Source organism: Myotis daubentonii, chromosome 6, assembly GCF_963259705.1.
Source record: "Myotis daubentonii chromosome 6, mMyoDau2.1, whole genome shotgun sequence".
NCBI lineage: Eukaryota > Metazoa > Chordata > Mammalia > Chiroptera > Vespertilionidae > Myotis > Myotis daubentonii.
Window position 1 is genome coordinate 36,587,167 of NC_081845.1, and position 23,180 is coordinate 36,610,346.

Sequence of the window (23,180 nt, forward strand, 5' to 3'; positions counted from 1 at the left end):
GACCTCGGAGAAGTTACTCCCTGAGCCTGGGATCCCTCACAGATAAATGGGAATGACAGCAAATGCAGTTCGCGAGACTGTGTGGAGGAGGAAGTGCACTGACAGGGAGTGCATGGTGGGTCCTCAGTGAAGAGCTCCTCTCCCTTGCAGCAGCTAACAGTGTTGTGTGTGTGTGTGTGTGTGTGTGTGTGTGTGTGTGTGTGTGTGTGAGCCTGAAAACCAGCTCCCCGTGGGGACTCCTGGGGCCGGAAGTGCTCATTCCCCAGACTCCCTGACACTTCCCCTGGATCATATTTCACTGTGACTGATTGGGGCACATTCCAACCCAAGTTACTCACGTGCAGGACACCCTCTCTAAACAGCTTCACCTCAGGCTGCCTTGCAGTAGTGGGCCCAGCAAAGGCTCCTGGGTAGGAACATGAACTCGTTCCCTAGGTGCCTGATCTCGGCTTAGACTAAGTTGAGGCAGGAGGCAGGCCCCGCGAACAGCAATTAAAAGCAACATTTCAGCTTGGATTCTTCCTACAGGACCCTTGGGCCCCACATCTGGGGAAGTGGTGGGAGAAATAAAACAAATAGCCCCCCTTGTTCTTCCTCATGGGTTGTATTCCAAAGGTAGTACTTGGCAGGAGCACCTTCCAGGGTTTTCCCAATCCATTTAAGGGCATCTAAGAGAAATGAAAAATATGTTCACCCCACCCTTTTCTTCGCTCTCCCTCTTGTGTCCTCCCCTTGCCATTCTCCTCATTCCTGTTCTCATCTCCTAACACTGACAGTTTTTTCAAAGTGTTCTGGTACCAAGCAGTCCACAGAGAATGCTATTTCTTAAAAAAAAAAAAGAAAGAAAGAAAGAAAGAAAGAAAAGAAAAGAAAAAGAAAAAAAAGATCTTATATAATAAAAGCCTAATATGCTAAGTGTCTGGTCGTCAGGTCAGCTGTTCAACCAATCAAAGTGCAATAGCTAATGATATGCTAAGGCTGCTCAAGCACTCACTGTGATGTGCACTGACCACCCGGGAGCAGACCAGTAGGTTAGCTTGCTGCTGGTGTCCAGACAATCGGGACTGAGCGAGACGGACTGGACATGCCCTGGGGCCCTCCTGCAGTCCCTCCCCGGCTGGCCAACCTCCTGTGTCCCTCCCTGGCCCCTATCGTGCCCTGGTGGGGTCCCTCGGCCTGGCCTGTGCCCTCTCACAATCCGGGAACTCTTGGGGGATGTTGGAGAGCTGGTTTTGCCCCAGTGGTGGAACAACCAGTCGCTATGATGTGCACTGACCACCAGGGGCAGACACTCAATGCAGGAACTGCCCCCTGGTGGTCAGTGTGCTCTCACAGGGGGAGCGCTGCTCAGCCAGAAGCTGGGCTCATGGCTGGCGAGATCAGCCTCTCCCACCTTCACGGCAGTCAGACATCCCCTGAGGGCTCCCAGACTGCAAGAGGACACAGGTTGGGCTGAGGGACTCCCCTCCAAGTGCACAAATTTTGTGCACTGGCCCTCTAGTTATAATAGTAACCCTGGCAGGTATGTTTGCTGGTGAGAGCTTCAGCCCAATTCTCTGTTAAGGGCACATAGCTGGGTTGCAGGTTTGATCCCCAGCCCCAATCAGGCGTGTGAAGGAGGCAACCAATTGATGTGTCTCTCTCAATTGATCTTTCTCTCTATCCTTCTCTCTGCCCTCCCTTGATCCCTCCCTCCCTTCCACTCTTTCTAAAAAATCAGTGGAAAAAATATCCTGGAGTGAGAATTAACAACAACAACAACTAATAATAATAGTAATGATGATGATGATGATGATGATAATTGAGGCAGAAAGTTCAAGGCCAAGTTAATTTTACTACTTTTTAATCTTTGTTCTTTTTAATGAATAAAGTACTATATGCTTATTGTGGGAGGGAGGGGATAATCAAATAACCCAGATGTGTATATAGCATAAAAGCCATTCAATCTTATTTAGTCTCTTCAATCCCATTCCCTGGAGGCAACAACCATTTAAGAGTAGGGCATGAATTCTTCCAGAAATTTCTGTCACTTTTCATCATTTGACAAATATATAGGGACTAGAGGACCGGTGTGCAAAAGTCGTGCACTTGGGGGTGGAGGTTGTCCCTCAGCCCGGCCTCCACCCTCTCACAGTCCGGGAACCCCATGATCGATCACCCCAAAGAGGTAGGCCCTCCCTCTTTGTGGCGATTGTGGAGCCCCCTGATTGATGGATCGCCCCACCAGCCATGGCCTGGGCCTCCCTCTGCAGGGCCATCACGGGGCGATGGCCAGGCCCCTGACCAATCACATCGCACCCTCCTTGGCTGGCCTGGCGCCAGTGAGTGTCATAGCGTGGTCATCCGGATGGTTCTGCTATTCAGCCATTTGGTCAATTTGCATATTGCCCTTTTACTATTATCGATTGCCTATTATGCTCTGGACAGTGTACTAGCTAGGAGCTGGGACCAGTGGTGAACAAACACATCTAGATATTTATGAATGTATTTATCTGTCATATATATTGGCAAAAATGAGATCATGTTTGTATTAAATAATATCCACTTTTCTATGTTTGTAGAAAGAAATATATACGTAAATATTTATGGTTTTTAACAGCTGTGTAGAATTTCATTGGAAGGCTATATCAAAATGTAGACAACCTGCATGTGCTGTTTTAAAACCAAGCAGCATCCCTCTGCTTGAGGAATAGAGAGCAGCCCCCTTCACATGCCCTGAGCAGAGCCTGGCTGTCTGGCTGGGGAGGCTTGGGGCCTGTGCCCTGCACAGGATGGAGAGACTTCGGCCCACAGGAGGCAGGCCGAGCACCAGGAGCAGATTGCCTGCCAACGACCCAGCTGTGGTGCCCAGCTGGCCAGTGCCATAACTGAGCTCACACCCAACCCCTGATTCCAAGACTCCAGCCACCGCAGCTCTCACCACACACCGCTGCCCCGGTCATCTTGTCTCCAGCATCAACTTCGGCAATAAATTCCGTAGGCTATTGGTTACATAGGAGAAGGGGAAAATAAGCTTGAGGTCACGAAAAATGCACTCACATGTGTGTGTGTGGTGGAGAGGGTTATTTATGGATTGACTTTAGAGAGAGGAAAGGAGTGAAAGAGATAAATCAATCTGTTGTTCCACTTATTTATGCATTCATTGGTTGATTCTTGTAAGTGCCCTGAGGCAGTATCGAACCTGTAACTTTTGCATATCGGGACAACACTTTAACCAACTGAGCTACCCAGCCAGGCAGTGTTTTCTTAAAAGTGGTCATTTTTTTCTCCTGGGCCGGGTGGTTCAGTTGGTTGGAGGGTCATCCTGTACACCAAAAGGTTTGGGTTCGATTCCCAATTAGGGCACAAACCTAGGTTGCAGTTTTGATCCCCCATCGGGGTCTGTATGGGAGGCAACTGAATGTTCTTCTCTCACATTGAAGTTTCTCTCTCTCACTTTTCCTCTCTCTCTAAAATCAATAAAAACGTTTCCTCTGGTGAGCATTAAAAAAGTCATGTTTTCGTGCCTGTCAATGGGGCAGAGGGGGTGTGTCTGTTGTGTGTTTGTTGTATATGTGTACATGTGTCTATGTGTCCATGCACGTGCCCGAGCTTGCAGGGGCTGGGGTGAGCAATGATGATGTTGCCAGCAGTTAGAAATATCAAGAAGCCCTTGCTTTAGACTCCTCCCCACTCTAGGTCCCCAGTCTCCTCCTTGGAGCCGCTAATGAATAACCCATCTTCACACCCAAGTTCAACCCCCTCCCCAGGCACCTCTCGCTGGGGTGCTGCTCGGGCCGAGGGCCAGGCTGCGGGACATTCCCAGCAGATGCTTAGCTGGGTGGTGGAGGCAACCTTGCAGCCTAATTGGTCGGTGGCCCTCCGAGTGAATGAAGGAGGTTTCTGTTTTAAGAAATAAAGTGACTCCTCGGCTGTTGATTCACTGCCCACAGGGAGCCTTGAGAGCTGAGGCTTCCTAGCCCCGGTAGAAATTTGCATACAACTTCCACTTCCTGCTTCGGAGCCGGTTCCGCCGCTTACCTGGGCCTGGAGGCGGCGGCGGCGGCGGGAGCAGCCCAGGTGCAGGCACCGGGAAGGAGAGCGCGACCACCTGCGGCAGGTCTGCCCGCCGCGGCCCGCAGGTAAGTGCTCCGACGGGGCGCTGCCCGGCCTGGCTCCGTCCCCACTGACCCACTTCCAAACGCCCGCGTCCTCCTGACCCGAATGTGCTGCCTTCCTCTCCCCTCCTCCCGCTCCCCACCTTGTGCTTGTGCTTGGAGACCAAGTCGCGCTGAGAGAAGGACCAAAGGACCGTGAGGTCTCTGCGGTGGAAAGGGCGGGGGGGTGGGGTTGGCACTCCAGACCGGCCCGGGAGATGAGGGCTGGGGCTGGAGGCTCGCACACGGGCGGTTCGAAGCTGCCGCGACCCACTTGCGGGAGCACCACGAGTTTCCATGCAGAATGCAGGCCCCCCCTCCCCCGAGAGCCCGGGCTGGCGGAGACTCTCCGTCATTGGCCTCCGGCCCGGGAGGCGTCCGTGGCTGAGGTGGGAAGGGAACGCCCAAGTGCTCTTGATCCCTGTTTCCTGCAGGGGAGAGAGCAGCGCTCCTTCTGGGCCTGGAATGCGGCCGGCTCCGTGCTGGCTCCGGGCGCCCCCAGCCCCTCTCCCCGCCCTCCTCCCGCAACCACCCCGACACTGCTGGCCCTGGACAGAGCTCAGGGAGAAATAGCAGGAAATGCTATTGCTTTATCTTAGAAGGTAATCAAGCCCCTGGTGTTTTTAAGTTTAAGATGGTCTCTTAGAATCAGGGGTTGTTTTTAAATGAGCAGGAAAAAAAGAGAGCAAATAATAATGATAAAAAGAGGACAGAAAACTTGGTTCCAAGTTCTCGCTGCGCTTCCCGCCGGCTCTGAGTCTTCGGCAATTCCCTTCGGCTTCCCTAGGCCCGGATTTCTTCATCAATAAAATGTGTGGGGCTGAGGGGTGGTGGTGGTGAGCTAACATGATTTCGTCTAAATTCCTCTCTAATAAAATAAAACTAGGGTAATGGGAGTCCCAGGGGGGAGCCGTAATGGGTGGTCTTAGAAGCCTCGTTTACGGCTTCTTCAAATATATTAATTTTTACCTCCTGCTACCAGATGGTTAGTCTCTGGAGGACAAGGATGTTTCTTAGTCCTTTTCGACCCCCTGGCCCCCATGATACTATCAAACAGCCCCTCCGTGCTCAGGATCCTTCCACAGGAGCTGCTTTCATTTCTGTGTCGCTCGTCTGCTCTCAAGGCAAAAGGTAAACCCGTGGTCTGGGTGTAAGGCTTTGAGAAAGCTGGGCAGCCACAGGGCTCTGCGGGAGGGCTGCCTGGATTTAGGCAGTCATCCTGGCTCTAGCTCCATAGGAGAAAACAGGGGATTCCTGGAGTTAGTTCATATCCCGTTCGGGGTACGCAGGAAGAGCTGTCCTGTGCACTTGCCCAGAGTCAGGCAGGCCAGAGAGCTGGCAGAGGCGGCGTTGCTGGAAACACGCCTGGGGAGGCCAGTCACTGTGTGCGGGGCCTCTCCTGGGAGCCGAAAGGAAGCTGCAAAGCACATCCTGATACCATGTGAGGGTGATGACTATGACAGGACCCACAGAATCCTGACCCTTTTCCAAACCACTCCTTTCTGTTGTCGTTTTTGTTTCTTTTGGGCAATGACTGTCAGACCAGTTCCGACGGGCCGTGGCTGACTGGGATGGCTGACTCAGGGCTTCTGGTATTGCTCAACCGTTTCTGTGAAATATCCAGGTCCCGGTATCGTCCTCATCATGTTTTTAAATGGCTTTCCCTATCCCCCTGGGATGAGAGGTCAGGAATTTCAAGATGTTTTCCTTGTGACGAGTGACTGATTTTATTTTCAAGTAATGATGCTCCATTATCTGAAATCAGGCTAACCGTTGTTCGGCCGCCAGCCTCGTTTTGATCCAGGGAGACCACCCACAGTTACTCTTAACCTGGCCTTGCAGCTCCAAGGCAGTCCGCGGGGGAGCCTGCGGAGCTGGACAGTGCGTGGCTGCTCTGCTCATTGCGTGGGGCGGGCTGCCTAGAAGTGAGGTCTGGGCAGTGAACCAGCTTGTCCGGGAAAAGGTTCTTAACTCCGGGACACTCACTTCTGGAGGGTGCAAAGCCAGTTTCTCTCAGGATTAAGGAGTTGGTGACTTTAAAATGCCCTGAAAATGAAAGGATCCCTGGTTGGTGTGGCTCAGTTGGTTGGAGCTTCGTCCTGTGCACCAAAAGGTGGTGGTGGTTCTGGTCAGGGCACATACCTGGGTGTGTGCTGCAGGCAGCCAATGATGTTTCTCTCACATTGATGTTTCTCCCTCTCTCTCTCTCTCTCCCCCTCTCTCTCCCCCTCTCTCTCCCCTATCCCTTCCTCTCTCTTTCTCTCCCTTCCTCTCTCTTAAATCAATCTTAAAATAAATAAAAGTGAAAAATTAAATTCATTAAAAAATAAAAGGAAGAGGAGAAGGCAGTCATGTTTGCAGGCTTTCTTTAATAGACACTCAGAAAGATAGATTAGGTGGGTAGTTTGTCTAAATGAAATCTATGTGTTTTTACACATTGTAGAATCGAAATCTCAGAAATATCTTGAATTCAAATCACTTTTCTGCTGTGGGCAATTTTAGATTGGTCTTAAAAACCATGACAACTGATGCAGAAAAGAACACCAATGAGGCACTTTACACTTTAAATTCCTTTCACATCCCAGGAAATGACCCCTAATGTTTGATCACATTTCCTTATCAAAACAATCCTGCCGTCTTTGGTGCAAAAGCATCTGAGGATCCGAATCAAGAAGCTCCCACCGTGGGCCTCTCTCATTTCTTCCCCGTGAATTGTCACAAGGTATTTTTAGTTCGTGAAACCCAGGCTGTCCTTTCTCCCTCTGACATTCTTTGTGTCTCTGGCCCAGCAGGCCTCCTGCTCCGCCACATGTGCTTCTATGTCTGAGTGCTCGGCTTGCTCTGTGTGTGCATGTGTGTATGTGTGTGTGAGTGTGCGCACGTGTGTGTGCATGTGTGTGTGCCTGTGCGTGCGTGCCTGTGTGTGTACCTGTGTGTGTGTATGCACATGCGCAGATGTGTACACAGACCTTCCAGGAGACCAGAAGTTATAAACTGGCCAGGGGAGGTGAGTGGGCTCTCACCTGTGACCCTCTGAGCTGTGCCAGTTTGGCTGGGTTCCCTGATAAGGCAGCTGTAATCAAGCTGTTTGGGACTGACCAGGCCCCCAGCCCGTGTGTCCCCCTCCCTTCCAATCCACAGACCTGGCTGGCTGCCGTCTCAGCAGCTCCTTCGTGGGTGAAGGAAACTCGGCTCTTCTCTCCTCGCGGTTTTCCTGTGCTCAGGTTTCGGGTGTTTTTCCTTCTCCCCTCCCAGGGTAACCAGGTCTCTCTCAGTGTCTGAACTCGCCTCCCCCTCTGTGATATCTGCTCAGACTCTTCCTGCCTTACCAGCTTACCTCTAACACTCTTACCTGGATTCCCTCTTTCCTTTCCTTCCCATTGCCACTTCTCACACCCACAAATACATAAAAATCGCAGTTAAGTGTCTCCTACAACAACAAAAGGTAAATTTTTACAAATGTCCTTCAAGGTTTCTCCACTGTCCTTGTTTCTCTTCTCTTCTGTTCTCCTTTCTTCCTTCCTCTCCCTTCCTCTTTCTCTCCTGATTTTTCCCTTCTGCCCCTTCTCCTTCACTCTGGGTCCTGGACTGAATTAAGAATCACAAATGTGTGGGTAGAGAAGTCTTATCTGAAACAAGCAAACAAACAAACATCCCCTGGGCTGTTTCGAGGTTGTTCTCTAAATATTTATGATCAGTGTCCAACGTGGCGTAGACAGCCCGTTCCCATTAGCCCATCGCCTCCTTGTCTGACAGCTCAGGGGAGTTCCAGAGCGGACTTCTTCAAATCAGGCCTGGCCACGCGGTGCTGCCCTTAGCCTGACGCCGAGGCGTACAGTGCTGGGTCTGAACAAGGGCCAGTAAATGTTCCCTGGTCTCCAGGGCTCACCACTGCTTCTAATCCTCTGGCAAACCAAGTGGAAGAACTGTTCTGTCTGGGAAATTCTGCAAGTAAACTTGGAAGTATTTATTCACTGGAATTTGACCCTGAGCCAAACAGTTCACTCTAAACCAACTTCCACTAAGCAAGCCAATGTCATGAAAGTTTGCATGCATTTGGACAGTAAACAAAGAACATTAACGAGTTTAAATCTTTTTTGTTAAAATCCATGATTTTTAGACGTAAGAAAACTACTCCTTGGGAAGTAAGACCTGGAGTGTCTGTAATTAGAAGTATTTGTAATTGGATCCGAGGATCCTCCTAGCTATAAGTGTATATATTTATTTTTGAAGCCCACCTGAAATATTCATGCTCTTTGACCCTACTGTTGACCCAAAGAATGCTTTAAAAAGATCCACGCAGCTGGTGAACAGCCGCCAGCCTTGATTGTTTGGAGCTGCTGACGTGGTTTATCAATCACTCAGGCAGCTCACTGCTACCCTTCCTCTGTTTCTTGCTCTGCTATTTGTCTTCTTCCGGGGACATAACACCTTCATTAAACCCCATCCGTCCTCGCCTCAGAGGCTTCCCCTGGAAGATACCCCCTCGCTAGATGCATCGCCATTTATCATCACCCTTTGTTTGTGCTCTGTCAACCAGTTTCCAATTTATTTTGAATTCAGTTTATGATTAAAATTTAATGAGATCCAATCAAGTGCTTTTCCCCAATCAAGATGCCTGAGCAGTCTGGTCCAGACCCTCTACTGTCACGGCATGAAGGAAAGCCACCACAGGTTTGCAGCCTGGCGATTCGCCGTATCACACGGGTGGCCTGTATCCACACCTCCTCACCTTCAAGGTGAATGGCGCTAAAACACGTTCATTTCAGAAGCTCCCCCTGCCCCCTTTCCCCCCACACCAAATAGCTGTATAAATTAATGCTTCTAAACGAGAACATGCTTAAGTGCACAGGCTCTGATGCTGAACTGCTTGCATTTGAATCCTATCTCTGCTTCTTGCCATGTGACCTTAGGAAAGTTACCTAACCTCCCTGCACTCCAGTTTCCCCATCTGTAAAATGGGGCTGACAATAACACCTACCAAAGGGTGGCTGTGAGGATGAAATAAGTTAATACATGTAAAGCACTTGGAACAGTATTTGGTGCATAGTAAATATCCAGTGAATAGAAACAATTATGACTAACAAAGCGTAAGGTTTCTTAAGTATATCCATTACATCAGGTGCGTATTTTGATTTAACAGCCTAGACCAGTGGTCGGCAAACTGTGGCTTGCGAGCCACATGCGGCTCTTTGGCCCCTTGAGTGTGGCTCTTCCACAGAATACCATGTGCGGGCGTGCACGTACAGTGTGATTGAAACTTCGTGGCCCATGCGCAGAAGTCGGTTTTCGGCCTGGGTGAGTCTATTTTGAAGAAGTGGCGTTAGAAGAAGTGGGGGGTGTGGGTCGGTCGGGCGACAGGAGACGTGGCGCAGGGGAGGCGCGCGCAATTCATGCCCGAGTCGAGTGAGTCCGTCAGTCAGCAGTCTCATTGTGCAGTGGTTAGTGCTAGTCGCGTCTGCAAATCGCGTGTGGGTGACAAAAGATAGATGAAACAAGTATACAAGACGAGTGTGGTTGGGAGAGTTGGAAGGGGTTGACCTCAGCGAATGTACCTCAATCAGATTGAGGACGTTTTTAGCAAAGGCCAGTTTAGGAGCACCCTAATTAAGTTAATAACAATGTACCTACCTATATAGTTTAAGTTTAAAAAATTTGGCTCTCAAAAGAAATTTCAATCGTTGTACTGTTGATATTTGGACGTGTTGACTAATGAGTTTGCCGACCACTGGCCTAGACTATATCAGAGTTTGGTAAACTACCACCTCAGGCCAAAAGTGGCCCATGGTCTTTTATGTACTAAGATATTACTAAAAATGGTTTTCATATTTTCAAAGGGCTGTTTAAAAACAAACAAACCCTCAAAGGCAGAGTATGAGACATATATGGTCCACAAAGCATGAACTGTTTACTATCTGGACCCTAAGAGAAAAGCCCCAATCTCTCTGACTCTAATGGGAAGAGTTAGGAGATGTATAGGCTACAGCTTTGACTAGGAAAGCTACTGAACGTGCCCCTCTCTGCGGCATAGGAATGGTAAAGCGATACCAAGTACACCGCTCGCCCATAATCCAGCTTGTTTTAACGACCAAGCGAGATATGTATCAAATGTGCCCAAAATATACGTTAGTGAAAAAAGATTCGTCTCCAGGCATCATGTTTCTGTGCTATTGTGAGCACCCAAGTATAAAACCAGTGAACATAGTGTAGAAAGAGTTCCCAGACCAAAATAATAATTTTGCTGGCCATGTGACCTTAGGAAAGTTACTAAACCTCCCAGTGCCTCAGTTTCCCCATCTTTAAAATGTGACTGGCAACAGTTCCTATCAAATAGGGTGCCCGTGAAAGTGTTGTAAAAATAATAACAAAATAACTTTCTATTTGTTGAGAATTTGATATGGTCCAGGCACTGCAGTCAGCACTTTATTTACATCTTCTGTCCTCACAGATGCCTAGGGAGCAGGTGTTGCTAGTTTCCCCATTTGACAGAGGAGAAAAATGAGGCCCAGAGAAGTTAAGTAATTTTCTCAAGTTCACACATCTAACCACGCAGCTGGCAGAGAAATAGTTTAAACCTAGGGGGTTTGACTCTGGGGCCCGCGCACTGAAACACACATATTTCCCCACATTCTAGAACCATGTGTTGACTCAGGGCAAGCCCATCTGGAAGACAGCAGGCACGGTTAACGGTGAATGTGCACGGCTTGTTTCCCACATGGGCCAAGCGGGGACTGGTGGGCATGCAGAAAGGGAGGTGGGGAGGATGCGAGGAAAGAAGCTTTTCGATGAACTGTGAGATCAGAAAGGGTCGTGTTGTGAAGACTAATCGGCTCCATTTTAAGAAACGAATATAATTTAACTCAGGGTGTCCTGAAGGAGAAAACGGGTGCTGGCAACAGACATCAGCAAAGAATTGGAGGCAGCTCAGGGAGTTTGACTGAGAGAATGGGGGAGGGAGAAAGGGAGGGAGGGAGGGAGGGAATGGAAAATTCTATGACTGGGGACACTAGGGAGCAGTGTCACATGGGATGTTAAATCGGCTGCCATCTGGGGTAAGATCTTATCTGCAAATCCAGGGTAGAGTAGAGGAGCTAAGAGGGAGGTCCTAGGCCTGAGGCCGAAAGGAAGCCACAGAGAGAGACCTGGGCAGAGAAACAAGCAGCGGGATTTGCAGAAAGGTGGGGTCAGAATCCAAGAGCTAGAACCACAGCTCACAGACAAAGAGCAGTGGGTTCCAGAGAAGGAAAATAGCATCTCTCAGGTCAGATCAAAGAGAGTCAGAACCAGACTGGCCACACAACTGTTTCAGCCTAGTTGTATGTACTTGGGACTGGCCTGCGTTCCTAGCTTGTGCCCACCCCATTCCCACCTGGGACATGCTGTCCCTCTCCTGGGTGGTCTCAGCAGTGCCTCATTCCCACCGGTTCTAATCTTTGTGAACATCAGAATCACTAGAAGAGCTTCTTTATTTTTCTTTCTCTTTTTAAATCCTTTAAGTAGATGCATAGGCACTTGGTACAAAATTTAAAAGGTATAAAATGCTCTGAGAAGCAAGACCCCCCTCTGGCCCCTGTTCCCAGTCATCCAGGTCCTTTTCAGAGGTGACCGCTGTGCAGGTTTCTGAAGGGGTGGTGTGCGCACATACAGCTCAGAGGGTACAAAGGGGTGCATACTCTGCCTCCTGCTCGCTTTAACTTCACAATAAATCTTGGAGACAGTTCCACACCAGTTCACACAGCACTTCTTCTTTTTGAAAAGACACAGTGTTCATTGTACAGCTGGACCACAGTTTAAACCAGCCGCGGGCAAACTACGGCCTGCGGGCCGGGTCTGGCCCGTTTGAAATGAATAAAACTAAAAAAAAAAAAAAAAAAAAAAGACCGTACCCTTTTATGTAATGATGTTTACTTTGAATTTATATTAGTTCACACAAACACTCCATCCATGCTTTTGTTCCGGCCCTCCGGTCCAGTTTAAGAACCCATTGTGGCCCTCGAGTCAAAAAGTTTGCCCACCCCTGGTTTAAACCATCAGACCCTTTTTGGGCATGTGGCTTGTTTCTACTCTTTGCTACTGTACACACTGCTGCATCGCCTATCCTCAGGGCCGCTTCATTTCACAGGACTTCGTTTTACATATCACCGTAGTGGAAATTCTTAGAAGAGAAATTACTAGGTCAAAGGGCAACTGGTTACTGCCAAATTGTACAGATTACACTCCCTTGGCAAAGTCTGAAAGAACCCTTTTCCGAGTGGGACTCAAACAAAAACACCAAGGAGCCCCGGCCCCATCTCAGAATCTGCGGGTGTGAGGCCTGGGCACCTGTGCTGTGGCTCAGAAAGGGGATCTGAGCTGGAAGCCCCCTTGGGTTCCTGCGGACCTCCAGCCTCTCCCTTCCCGCAGGGATTTGCCACGGTGAGGCAAGCGTGACCTCCAGGCCCGACAGGCTCAGCGTCTCCCAGGCTTCGGAGCTCAGCATTCGTGTCGGGGGTGATGCCAGCACGGGGTGACCCCATTCTCACGGGGTCCTGGCTGGCAGGTCTCCTGTCCCCCTCAGGGTCAGAGCCTTCTTCTAGGTCATAGGTCAGTGATGGCGAACCTATAACAAGTGTGTCAGAGGTGACAACCGAACTCATTTTTTTGGTTGATTTTTCTTTTTTAAATGGCATTTAAATATATAAAATAAATATCAAAAATATAAGTCTTTGTTTTACTATGGTTGCAAATATCAAAAAATTTCTATATGTGACACGGCACCAGAGTTAAGTTAGGGTTTTTCAAAATGCTGACACGCTGAGCTCAAAAGGTTCGCCATCACTGTCCTAGGTAGAATACAGGGTTTTTCCACTGTAATCCAAGTGTCACCCTTGTTAGTTGGGGACTGGAGCACAGGCCTTGCAGGGTTACAACCATGTGGACATCATATGGAGAAGTCCTGGAATAAAACAGGGGGAAATGGAAATGGTTAGAAGTGGCGCTGTACTGAGTGACTTTTTTTAATATGAAGTCTTTTTACAATATTGACATTAAAGACCAACAAATAAAACTGCCAAGAGCTAGAACCACAACACAACCCATTACCCCGCCAGGGTCCTCTGATGTGGCATTTTTGTGTAATTGTTCTCTGTGACACCCTCACAAGGGTCCAGGGCTGGGAGGCACCCACATGGGAGGTGCAGGCCTGCCCCACCCTCTGCTTTTCTGGGCGAAGCTCTGAGGACACATGACTAGACCAGCTGCCCTGCTGTCACATGTTCCTATCACACTGGGTAGTGGAATCACCTTTATTCTGTAAGAGCTATTGTGATCAACTCTACCCATGGGCGGGACCTCTTAGGCATGGCCCAGGGCCACCTTGGGGCCTGACACTGAGTGGGCTTAATACAATATTAGAGAGAAAGAAAGCGGGGAATAGGGAAGGGTACCCATGTGGTATAATTTAGCAAATTCTGAGGACTTGGTCCACCCCATACTCCCTGCTACCTCTCATGGAGTCTGACATTCTCATTGTTCGTGATACTGCCAGCTACATGGGTCTGTCACCTCTTCAAAACAGGCATCAATCATTGATTCATTCAACAAATATTTATTGAGCACCTACGGGTGCCAGGTATAGTTCTAGGTACTGAGAATATAGCTGTGAATAGAGCAGTCAAAAATCACACCTTTAAAGTGTGAGCTTTAAATTTGGGGGGGATGGGTGACAAACAAACAAAGAATGTATTAGACATTTGTATTTACAATACACATTTGTAGTACATAAGATGAGGATAACTGCTAGAGAGGACAGTACAGCAGGGAGGAGAGTGAAAGGGGCATGTGAAAAATTCAGAGAGGACAGCCAGGGAGACCTCACTGCGAAAGTGACAGCCGAGGAAAGACCTGAAGGGGCGAGAAGGGAAGCCACACAGATATGTGGGGGAAGAGTGTTCTGAGAACAGGAACAATCAGCGCAAAGGCCCTGAGGTAGTTTTGTCTCTTGATCTGGATCACAAGCAACTTAAAGGTAGAAAACATGTCTTATACGTCTCTAGAAATAATTTTGAATATCTTTTGCTCCATACCCATTTGTACTCTTGAATGTTGTATCACTGGTAGGCATTACCTATTGTAAAAAAAAAAAAAAATTAAGTGTGTGCCTAAGGAGAACACCCAACATAGAGTTGGACACAGCAGGTTGCACTAATTATTTGCTGTTTGGATATTTGATAGGCGTATGTTTAAAAGATCAGGGTCCTTTTTTTTTTTTTAAGGATTATTAATCCCATAGCTTTCCTGGGCGGCTGCTCATTACCATGCCAGGTTTATTGACTACCACCCGAGGGGCCCTTTGTGCCTTTCAGACCAGTTTGAACTGTAGAATTGTTGCCGTAAGCTGGGCCTCAGATTTCCAGTTATGTGAGATGTCGGCACTTGTCGCCTTTTTTATTGGCTCCTCAGCTAGAAGAGCAGAATCTGCAGCTTTTGTTGTTGTTTGGGGAAGCACTTCTAAGGCTTTCACACTTGAAAACCCAGGGAGCTCCCCCACAGTGGCACCTGAAGTGCAGGCGATGGGAGAGAACCGAGTAACAAGAAAGGGTTGGCAGAATCCTGTCCTCTTGCTGGCTGGCTCACGATGCCTCTGTGCCCTCCCATTCGGCTGCGCCACAGATGCCGGCGGGAGGTTACACAGCACTCAGCCGGCCCTTCAGAAAATGCTTGTGTTTCCTGACCAGCCGGAGAGCGGTGGATGGCATCTCCCATGTCGTAGCTGTAGGAAAATTGTAAGAAAGGAAGGAAAGCCATGGTGAGCATTTACACCTCACAGCCAGCTGAAATGTGTGTGCTGTGGGTAGGTCCCTAATCAGTTTGGGTGATGAGCTCTCTTTTCTGCAGAGCCGAGGGGGCAGGGACACACACCGCCTAGGCAGGGGTCCTCAAACTTTTTAAACAGGGGGCCAGTTCGCTGTCCCTCAGACCGTTGGAGGGCCAGACTATAGTTTAAAAAAAAAACTATGAACAAATTCCTATGCACACTGCACATACCTTATTTTGAAGTAAAAAAACAAAACGGGAACAAATACAATATTTGTACTTGCATGTGGCCCGCGGGCCGTAGTTTGAGAACCCTTGGCCTAGAGAGCAGCCTGGAAAGGGGACAGTAGGAAAGTGGAAACTGAGGCAGGAGGGAGGGCCGGCCAGGAACGAGAGGCGGACGTTTTCAGCTGTGCCAGAACACAGGTCAGAGGTTGCTTGCAGCAGACGGGCACGTTTGTTACCAAGTGCGGGTACAGAGAAGTGCTAGCGTTCATTTGGCACTCCGTGGAGAAGCCAGCTGAGGTGGCTTCCTATAGGCAGTGAAGATACATGTGGTAGGAAGGCGCTGGCCCATCTCTGCTCCGAGGGGAAGCATTTTAAAGTGCATGTGTCTTGTTGCCATGGGGTTGGATACAGGGCTCCAGAGAAGGCAAATTCATATTTTTCAAAATTTGTCTTAGAACAATAGTTGCTGTACATCGTGGCTTTAGGCACAGTGAGCCCTCAGTAAATGTTTGCAGTTGAAATGCTACACAGATTCAAAATATGAATTTCAAGACCCACCCCTGCCGGCACCGCCCCTTTCTCTGCGTGGTATTTGAAGTACACCCTGTGCAAGGCCTGCATGGAGCAAACCTCTGAGATCTGTTGTTTTTCCTTCTCATTCCCTCACACTACACCTGCTCTGGAGCCTCCTACAGACCTCCGTCACCCCCGGCTGCCTCCTTTCCCCTGGAGCCGAGGTGCCCGGGCCTCACCTCAGCCCATAAGGCAGTGACTCTCAACCTTGGCTGCACGTTAGAATCACCTGGAGGATGAGGCCCAGAAATCAGGATTTTAAAAAGATTCCCAGGTGATTCTAATGTGCAGCCAAGGCTGAGAACCACTGCCATAAGGGGAGGCTAATTGTCTTCCTCCTTCTGTTATGTTGATGAAGAGCTCTATTTCTCCAGATAAAACCAGTATTACCTGGCCCGAGGGCTCAAGGCCAGTTTAGCAAACCTTGCTGGTTCAGCCTGCACGTCACAACCCAGGTGGTCAGCCGGCTTCGTGGCAGGCACAGTGCCCGAGGAAAGCAAATCCTCTAAACACCGTAAGTGGGAAATGTCACTGTGACCCTTTTGTCAGTGCTTTTAAACACAGGCTTTTTATTTATTTATTTATTTATTTTATTTATTTTTTATTGTTAGGCAACAGTCACACAGCAAAGTTTTACAAGTTTAAAAGGTAAACGCTCTCCCTCTCACATCTCTTCTCAGCTGAGTTCCATCCTCAAAGACCACAGTGTAGCAATGTCCTGTGTTCCCGCCACACGTTTTAAACATGAAGCGGCCGCATCAGGGTTCAGTTCTCTTTCCTCGATCCTTGGCCTTTGATGTTCATGTGTGTCTTCCCCATGTGCTACCTGACACGTGACGGTCCAGTCACATTCTTTGAATCGCCTTCCAGATAAAAATATCTTAATAAGCGTGAGTGCCTTTGCCTGGAGGATCAGTAAACAACTGTGTGGCTGGGGCTCTGCCAGCACAGTTGGTGTCACACTACTGTTAATCTAAACCATCCCCTCGGCGAGGTCCCTTAAGGTCATGAAGTGGGCACTCCAAAACAGGATCTGTCTTCTTAGGCTGCGGCATGTTTTCTCTTGTTTCAGAAACGACCATGAGCCGAAGCATTCCTGTGGAGGTTGACGAATCGGAACCATACCCGAGTCAGTTATTGAACCCCATCCCAGAATATTCCCTGCAAGAGGGATCAGAACCCTCTGCTCCAAACATAAGGAACATGGCACCCAACGGCTCATCTGCACCCCAAACCCCTCACCATTCCTCGGAAGACTTTTCTCAGACTCCCCCTCGCCTGCAACTGGTAAACCACCAGCGACCTGTGTCCCGGCAGATCACCTGCCTGCGGGCCACAGTCCTGGAGGAGAGCGAAGACAGCTTCTGGAGGAGACATCCGGACCCGGGCAAAGATCTGCCCTCGGACTCCTTCGGGGCCAGCGAGCCTAAACCCGAGCCTGTGGTTGGTGCCTTCTCCCCAGAGCATCAGTTTTCATTTAGGGAAAAGCGTAATCAATGGCTGGGATCTCTGCTCTCAGCAGCGTCTCCTGACACTGGCCATGGCTCAGGCAAATCAGACCAAAATTTACCTAATGCCTTAGCAGACTCCTCAAGCAATAGCCAAGAGATGGTGCAACGGCCCCAGCCCCACAGGCACCGAGCAGCCCCAGACCTGCCTACCATAGACACTGGGTACAATTCCCAGCCCCAGGATGTCCTGGGCATCAGGCAGCTGGAAAGGCCCCTGCCCCTCACTTCCATGTGCTACCCCCAGGACCTCCCCAGACCTCTCAGGTCCAGGGAGTATCATCCGTTTGAACCTCAGAGGCACCCAGCATGTGCACAGATGCCGCCTCCCCACCTTTCCCCACGGGCTCAGTGGAACCATCAGTACCATCGTCCTGGAGGTCCCATTCACCAGGTGCCATGTAAGTGAGATTTCCCTCCTCTGGACTTTGTGGGCTGGGCAACAAGGTAAACGAGGGCCCCAGGTCAGTGCCTCGTGTCGCAGATCAGCACAGACCGGTCAGGCGGTGTGCAGGGAGGGCATTTTGCTTCTCGTAGGGCTTTCTGTGTGTGGTTGGATTTGCAAGAGGCTTTGGAAGAATGCTTTATCGTAGCCCAAAACCTGTCCCACTTGGAACCGGCTTCTCTCGGTACCTTTAAGGACAGAAAAGATTCCTCTGTCTAGTTAATTTAACTGAAACCGGCCTAGAGGCAGGAGTATGAACGAATGGATTTCTATCAAATGTACTTGTTGCCCTGATTCTTGGGCATCTGGATTCTTCCTTCTCTGCATGCTTCCTCCCCATCTTAGATTTGGCAGAGAAAGGGGCCTTTAGTAAAAAAAAAAAATCAGAAGGTGCCAGAATGTCATTGAGACTCTGGATTCATGCCATTACATGCAGATCAAATTGCTCCTGTGATTCTGCTGCTTGAATCCCTTTGGAGACCTGAGCCATCTGCCTCTACCCTGCCTTCCAGCCACACCCCGGACGCAGTCCCCTGACTTGTCTAGCTGTTTCGCATCCCAAGTATTTGCCTGTGCTCTTTGCTCTATCCAGGATGTTCTTTCCCTTCTTGTGCATGTGACCCAGCTCTATACCTCTTCTTTTTCTTTAACAGCTTTATTCAGATCAAATTTACATAACGTAAAGTTCACCTTTTTAAGTGTACAATTCAATGGATTGTAGTCTGTTTGCAGAGTTATACGACCATCACCATATATTTCTTTTAAGACTTCGCTCAAGTGTTGCCTCTGGAAACCTCCCTAGACCAGTCCCTCCTTCAGGATCTCTGTTGCCTTCGTTTCTGCTTGTTAGGCCCTAAAAACCAGTCTCTCTACCTCTCTTTCCAAAATGCAAGCTTTTGCACATCAATAAAGATGTATTTTCAATCTATAATTCCCCAGCATTTAACACAGTGACTAGCATATCCTAGATTCTCAATAGGTTATTTCTGGATAAGTGAATGAGTGAATAATATGTATCAGTGCATTAAGCATCTCTGAAAGTGATAAAGTCTCAGACTGAGATGGAAGGTTCATCAAAATCCTTGGTATTCAGCCTCCACCGAGGCCACTGGAAAATAAAGATAGGGCTTTACAGATCAAACACAGGCCTCTGAGATACGATACTTTTCTTAGCAAATAAACTGTACAAAAAGCAATTCAAGTGATAAAAGAAGAGTCTGTCCAAAGGCCTGACACCTAGCTTTAAAATAAATTATAGGAATAATTACAAATGCTGTAACCAATCAGAGTTTATATATTATACATGTGCACTTAGTATAAAGGTTCCTAAAGTGAATGGAACAGTACAGCAATTAATGATTTTTTTAAAGGAAGGAAGTAGAGGAATTTAAATTAGGAGAAACAGATGAGAAGGAACATGAGTTTCAGAATAAGGCCAGGAGATGCGAAAACAGCAGGGCTTGCGGAGGAAGAGCCTCTGAGGCCTAAAACTGAGACCCAGAGGGTTGGATGTTGGGAAGTCACCTGACTGGGAGCCTTGGACACCACTGCCTGCTTTGAGCGCCCAGAAATAGGATGTGTGTGGTGGCTGGGGCTCCTTAAGTAAGAGAAAGGAACTTTGACAGGGTCAGGGTTGCATTTATTTCTCAGTGATTTCCAGGTTGAAAGAGAATACTTATGAGAATAATACCACAAACTGACCATAACAGTAATATTTATTCACTCTCAAAATGGAAAATGCCCAGAAGTTCAGTCCATATTTCCATCACCCAAATATAATTCCGCACTGGGTTCTTTGACATATTTACTTCTGTTTCTTTTTTCTTTGTTTACACATTCAATGTAAACTCAATGTAGTTTCCAATGACATTTAGTGCACTACTTTTAACATCATTTTAAAATGCTGCATAGTATTTCATCTGATGGACCTACCAAATTGTTTTCTTCTCCATTGTGGGACATTTTAAATAGTTTCCAGTTTTTTATCCAATAAGCAATGACATGACAAACACGATGTACGTTAAGTTGTTATCTGCATTTCTGATGAATTCATTAGATTAACGTGTAGATGTGTGAATACATCGTCCAGGCAGGGGCCCTCACACTACGGCCCGCGGGCCACACGCAAATACAAATATTGTATTTGTTCCCGTTGTTTTGTTTTTTACTTCAAAATAAGATATGTGCAGTGTGTATCGGAATTTGTTCATAGTTTTTTTTTAAACTGTAGTCCGGCCCTCCAACGGTCTGAGGGACAGTGAACTGGCCCCCTGTTTAAAAAGTTTGAGGACCCCTGGTCCAGGGCTTTGGGATAGTAAGTCCCAAGCAGTTGCTTTTATCTACTAACAGGATATGATGATAGACCAAGAAAGCATTGATTTATTATCATATGAGGGTTCCAGGAAGATATTCCTATTCGAAAGTATTTCTCCTGTTGAAGCCTAAAGTGGCACCATAAGCAATCCAGTCTTTGGAGGTGAGCATTGCCCACTCTGGGCAGGCTCTTTTCAAACACAAAACTCCTGACTGGGAACACTTTCAGCCTCCAGTACCTTGTGACCTGACTTCTTTCATCAGGTCCCTTCCCTTTGCTTTCTGCATTATTTCCTTCTATTGAAGGGGAGGGAGGAAGGGGACACCTAGGATCCTGGGAATGAAGAGAGGTGTTGAAAGGCAGAGAGGAGAGAATTAGGACAGGAAAGGGAAACAATTCACAGAAAATATACAAACGGCCAATAAGCATATGAAACCAAGCTTAACATGACTAAATTTAAGAAAAGTTTATATGTGCAAAAATTTTAAAGATACCTTTTCCCTAATGAGGTGTACATAATTCAAAAACCTTGAACACCATCCAGTGTTAGTGGGTTTTGGAGAAGGGAACACTCCCATCTGCTCTTGGTAGGAGTGTAATGGGTACAGTCTGCCTGGAGGCAGTCCCACAAAAGTTAGATGTGCTTCCTCTTTGGCCCAGCAGTCTCACTGTGGGAACCTACAGAAACACCGAATGAGCAGGTAAAATGCATGCTCAAGGACGGTTAGTAAAGCCTTGTTGCATGAGAGTAAAAATAAAAACGAAAATGCCTATCAATAAGGGGACAGATAAGTAATCTGTGACTAACATACGGTGGACTAGTAGGCTCCTGTTACAGAGTAAAATACACATTCTGACATTAAAAAAAAAAAGAGCAAGTGGAAAAGCATGCAGTGTAGATTCTATACATGTTATTTTTAAAAACTGTATGTGTTTAAAAACTACATACTAAAAGATCTGACCCCAACCGTTCACAGTGATCATGGGAGAAGGGGACGGGCAATTACAAAGAGAGGGGGAGATTTTCCTTCTAACTTCATGTACTTTTGCTACATTTGTTATAGCAAGCAAGTATTACTTTTATAATTAAAAATAAGTAAAAGAGAGAAAAAAGAAAAGTAAGGGAAAATGAGAGTAGACAGGCTCACCCTGATTCACCCTGCATATGCCTTGGATCATGGGGAAGAGGGTCAGGGTTGGGTCCTTTTTGTCAAGGATGCCCAGGGCTTAGGGTTTTTCTGTGTGGCAATGCGAGCCCAGAATATTTTAGGAGACCCCCCCCCCCCCCACACACACACACAATAGCCAAGGCTTCCCGCCAGGTTGCTGTGAGGATTAAATGAGGTAATGTATTAAAGATACTAGGAGAGTGGCTGGCTTATAGTGAGCCCTGAATAACTAGCAGCTCTCAGTTACTGTTATTATTTAAATTAAAATCCTGCAGCACAGCTCTGCAGAGAGCTCCTCGACTTCCAGATCCCTTTTGCTGGTACAGATTTTAAGTATTCAAAGCATGTGTACAATGCTTAGTTTCATGTCGGGGCTGTAACTGCACTTAATTGCCAACAAAACCACTTCAAAGGAGCTGTTCACCTAAGGGATGCTTGTGCAGTTGGAAACCATGGCTACGTGGTTCTACTCAGCTTTAGAAGAGCATTACTTCCTCATCCGTTAATGAAAATATAAATAAATAATGATCACCACGCAAATGGCATATCTTAGCCTTTGCAAGTTAAAGCAAAAATGGCTACTGGTCTCCCCTTTCATGTTAAAAAAAAAAAAAAGTTTTCAAAGCAAATGGAGAAGTGGAAATAAGCCTTTCTCTCCCCGCCCCCCCCCCCCCCTTGGAGATGGCGGCCTGAGAATCCTTCCAGGGAAGGTCACCAGAATAGAGATCATGACTGCAATCAAATGAAACCCATAATACAAATAAAGTAGAAAAAAATAATGTATTAAATCTAAAGTGGCTTTATTTTACTATAAAATTCTTGCTTTCCCTACTAAGGGGACCGAATAAAATAAAACTGTGGACACATGCCTACTATTGCTCATGTGGACCCCAAAAATGTGATTATTTGCATGTTAGAATGCACGCACAAATACAAGTAAGGAAAAGACAAACCAGATGGAAGAAATGATTAAGAAAGGAGTTGCCCTCCAGGAACCACAGCTGCTTATAGCTGGGAGCGTCCCTGTAACAGTTTATGTTGGCTCTTTTGTTTCCTGGCTAAACTGCATTATATCATGATGTTTTTTGACAACTTGAAAATCAGATTTTATTTTTTCTCTCATAAACTCTTCTAATCCATTCTTAATAAGGAAGAAAAATGTTGAATGTTTTGTCTGATAAGTGGAAAACCTCATTAGGATTTGGCTTAAAAATTCCAAGTGGTAAAAACCCAGGAACGTGAAGACCGTGTGTACTCTGACCAAGAGGGTCATAAGATTGACAGATAACCTACCATTCTGGGCGCCCACTTATGATTGTAAGATTTGTGATGTGTGTTGTGATTAAGACTGCCTCAGAATCGAGGCGTTGCCATGCTAACAAATCATTTGTCTGTCACACCACCCACCACCTTCTATTCTTCATCTCGCACAGAATAAACTCTCTTGATGAAATTTTAGACTGGGGACAAGTTAGTGGGGGAGATATTTTGGGGCAGTAATTCTTAAGTCTACCATGTAGGTGGCTGCCGACTTGCACGCCTCTCCTCACACACTAACAAGTGTGGGTTTGTGTTTCAAAACAGACACCCACAGACACACAGATTTTCTTTCTCTCTCTACTTATTTTGAGCTACTTAAGGGAACTGTATCCTATTTATCTGTGTTCACTGAGGGTCTAGCCATAGAAAATCAATAAATATCTGTTGAACGAATACAAAGAAACCTGCTCCCTACTTCCTAGGGAAAGGAGCAAGACCCAAGCACGAGAGAGCCCCTGCCTCTAATTGTCTCATAGGGGAGGGGCGAATGGAGGGAGGTCCTTGGGATTTGGAATCAGAACTTGTCCATTCACTTATTAATTTGTTCAGCGAATATTTGCCAAAGTACTCCGCTAGGCACTGAGTGTACATTGGTAACTACAACACATGGGCTTGTCTTCCACAGGCTACTGGGGAGAGAGATAAATAGAAATCAGCAAATAAAATAAGTGTAAGTGCTATGAGGGAAATAAC

At 47.4% G+C, this 23,180-nt stretch overlaps 1 protein-coding gene across 4 annotated transcripts in view; it reads left to right on the plus strand.

Moving 5' to 3' along the window:
- Positions 1 to 3,793: 3,793 nt before the first annotated feature.
- TRAF3IP2 (TRAF3 interacting protein 2) overlaps positions 3,794 to 23,180 on the plus strand; it is a 39,769-nt gene continuing 20,382 nt past the window's right edge. Inside the window, exons 1-3 of one of the 4 annotated variants that reach the window (XM_059700688.1) lie at positions 3,794 to 4,121; positions 5,119 to 5,267; positions 16,804 to 17,640. In XM_059700688.1, coding sequence (XP_059556671.1) covers positions 5,177 to 5,267; positions 16,804 to 17,640 — 928 coding nt within the window. In that variant the 5' untranslated portion in view covers positions 3,794 to 4,121; positions 5,119 to 5,176. Of the gene's footprint in view, positions 4,122 to 4,675; positions 4,739 to 5,118; positions 5,268 to 6,692; positions 6,859 to 16,803; positions 17,641 to 23,180 lie in introns of those variants that run through there. The other 3 variants (XM_059700689.1, XM_059700691.1, XM_059700690.1) reach the window with 3 other exon arrangements.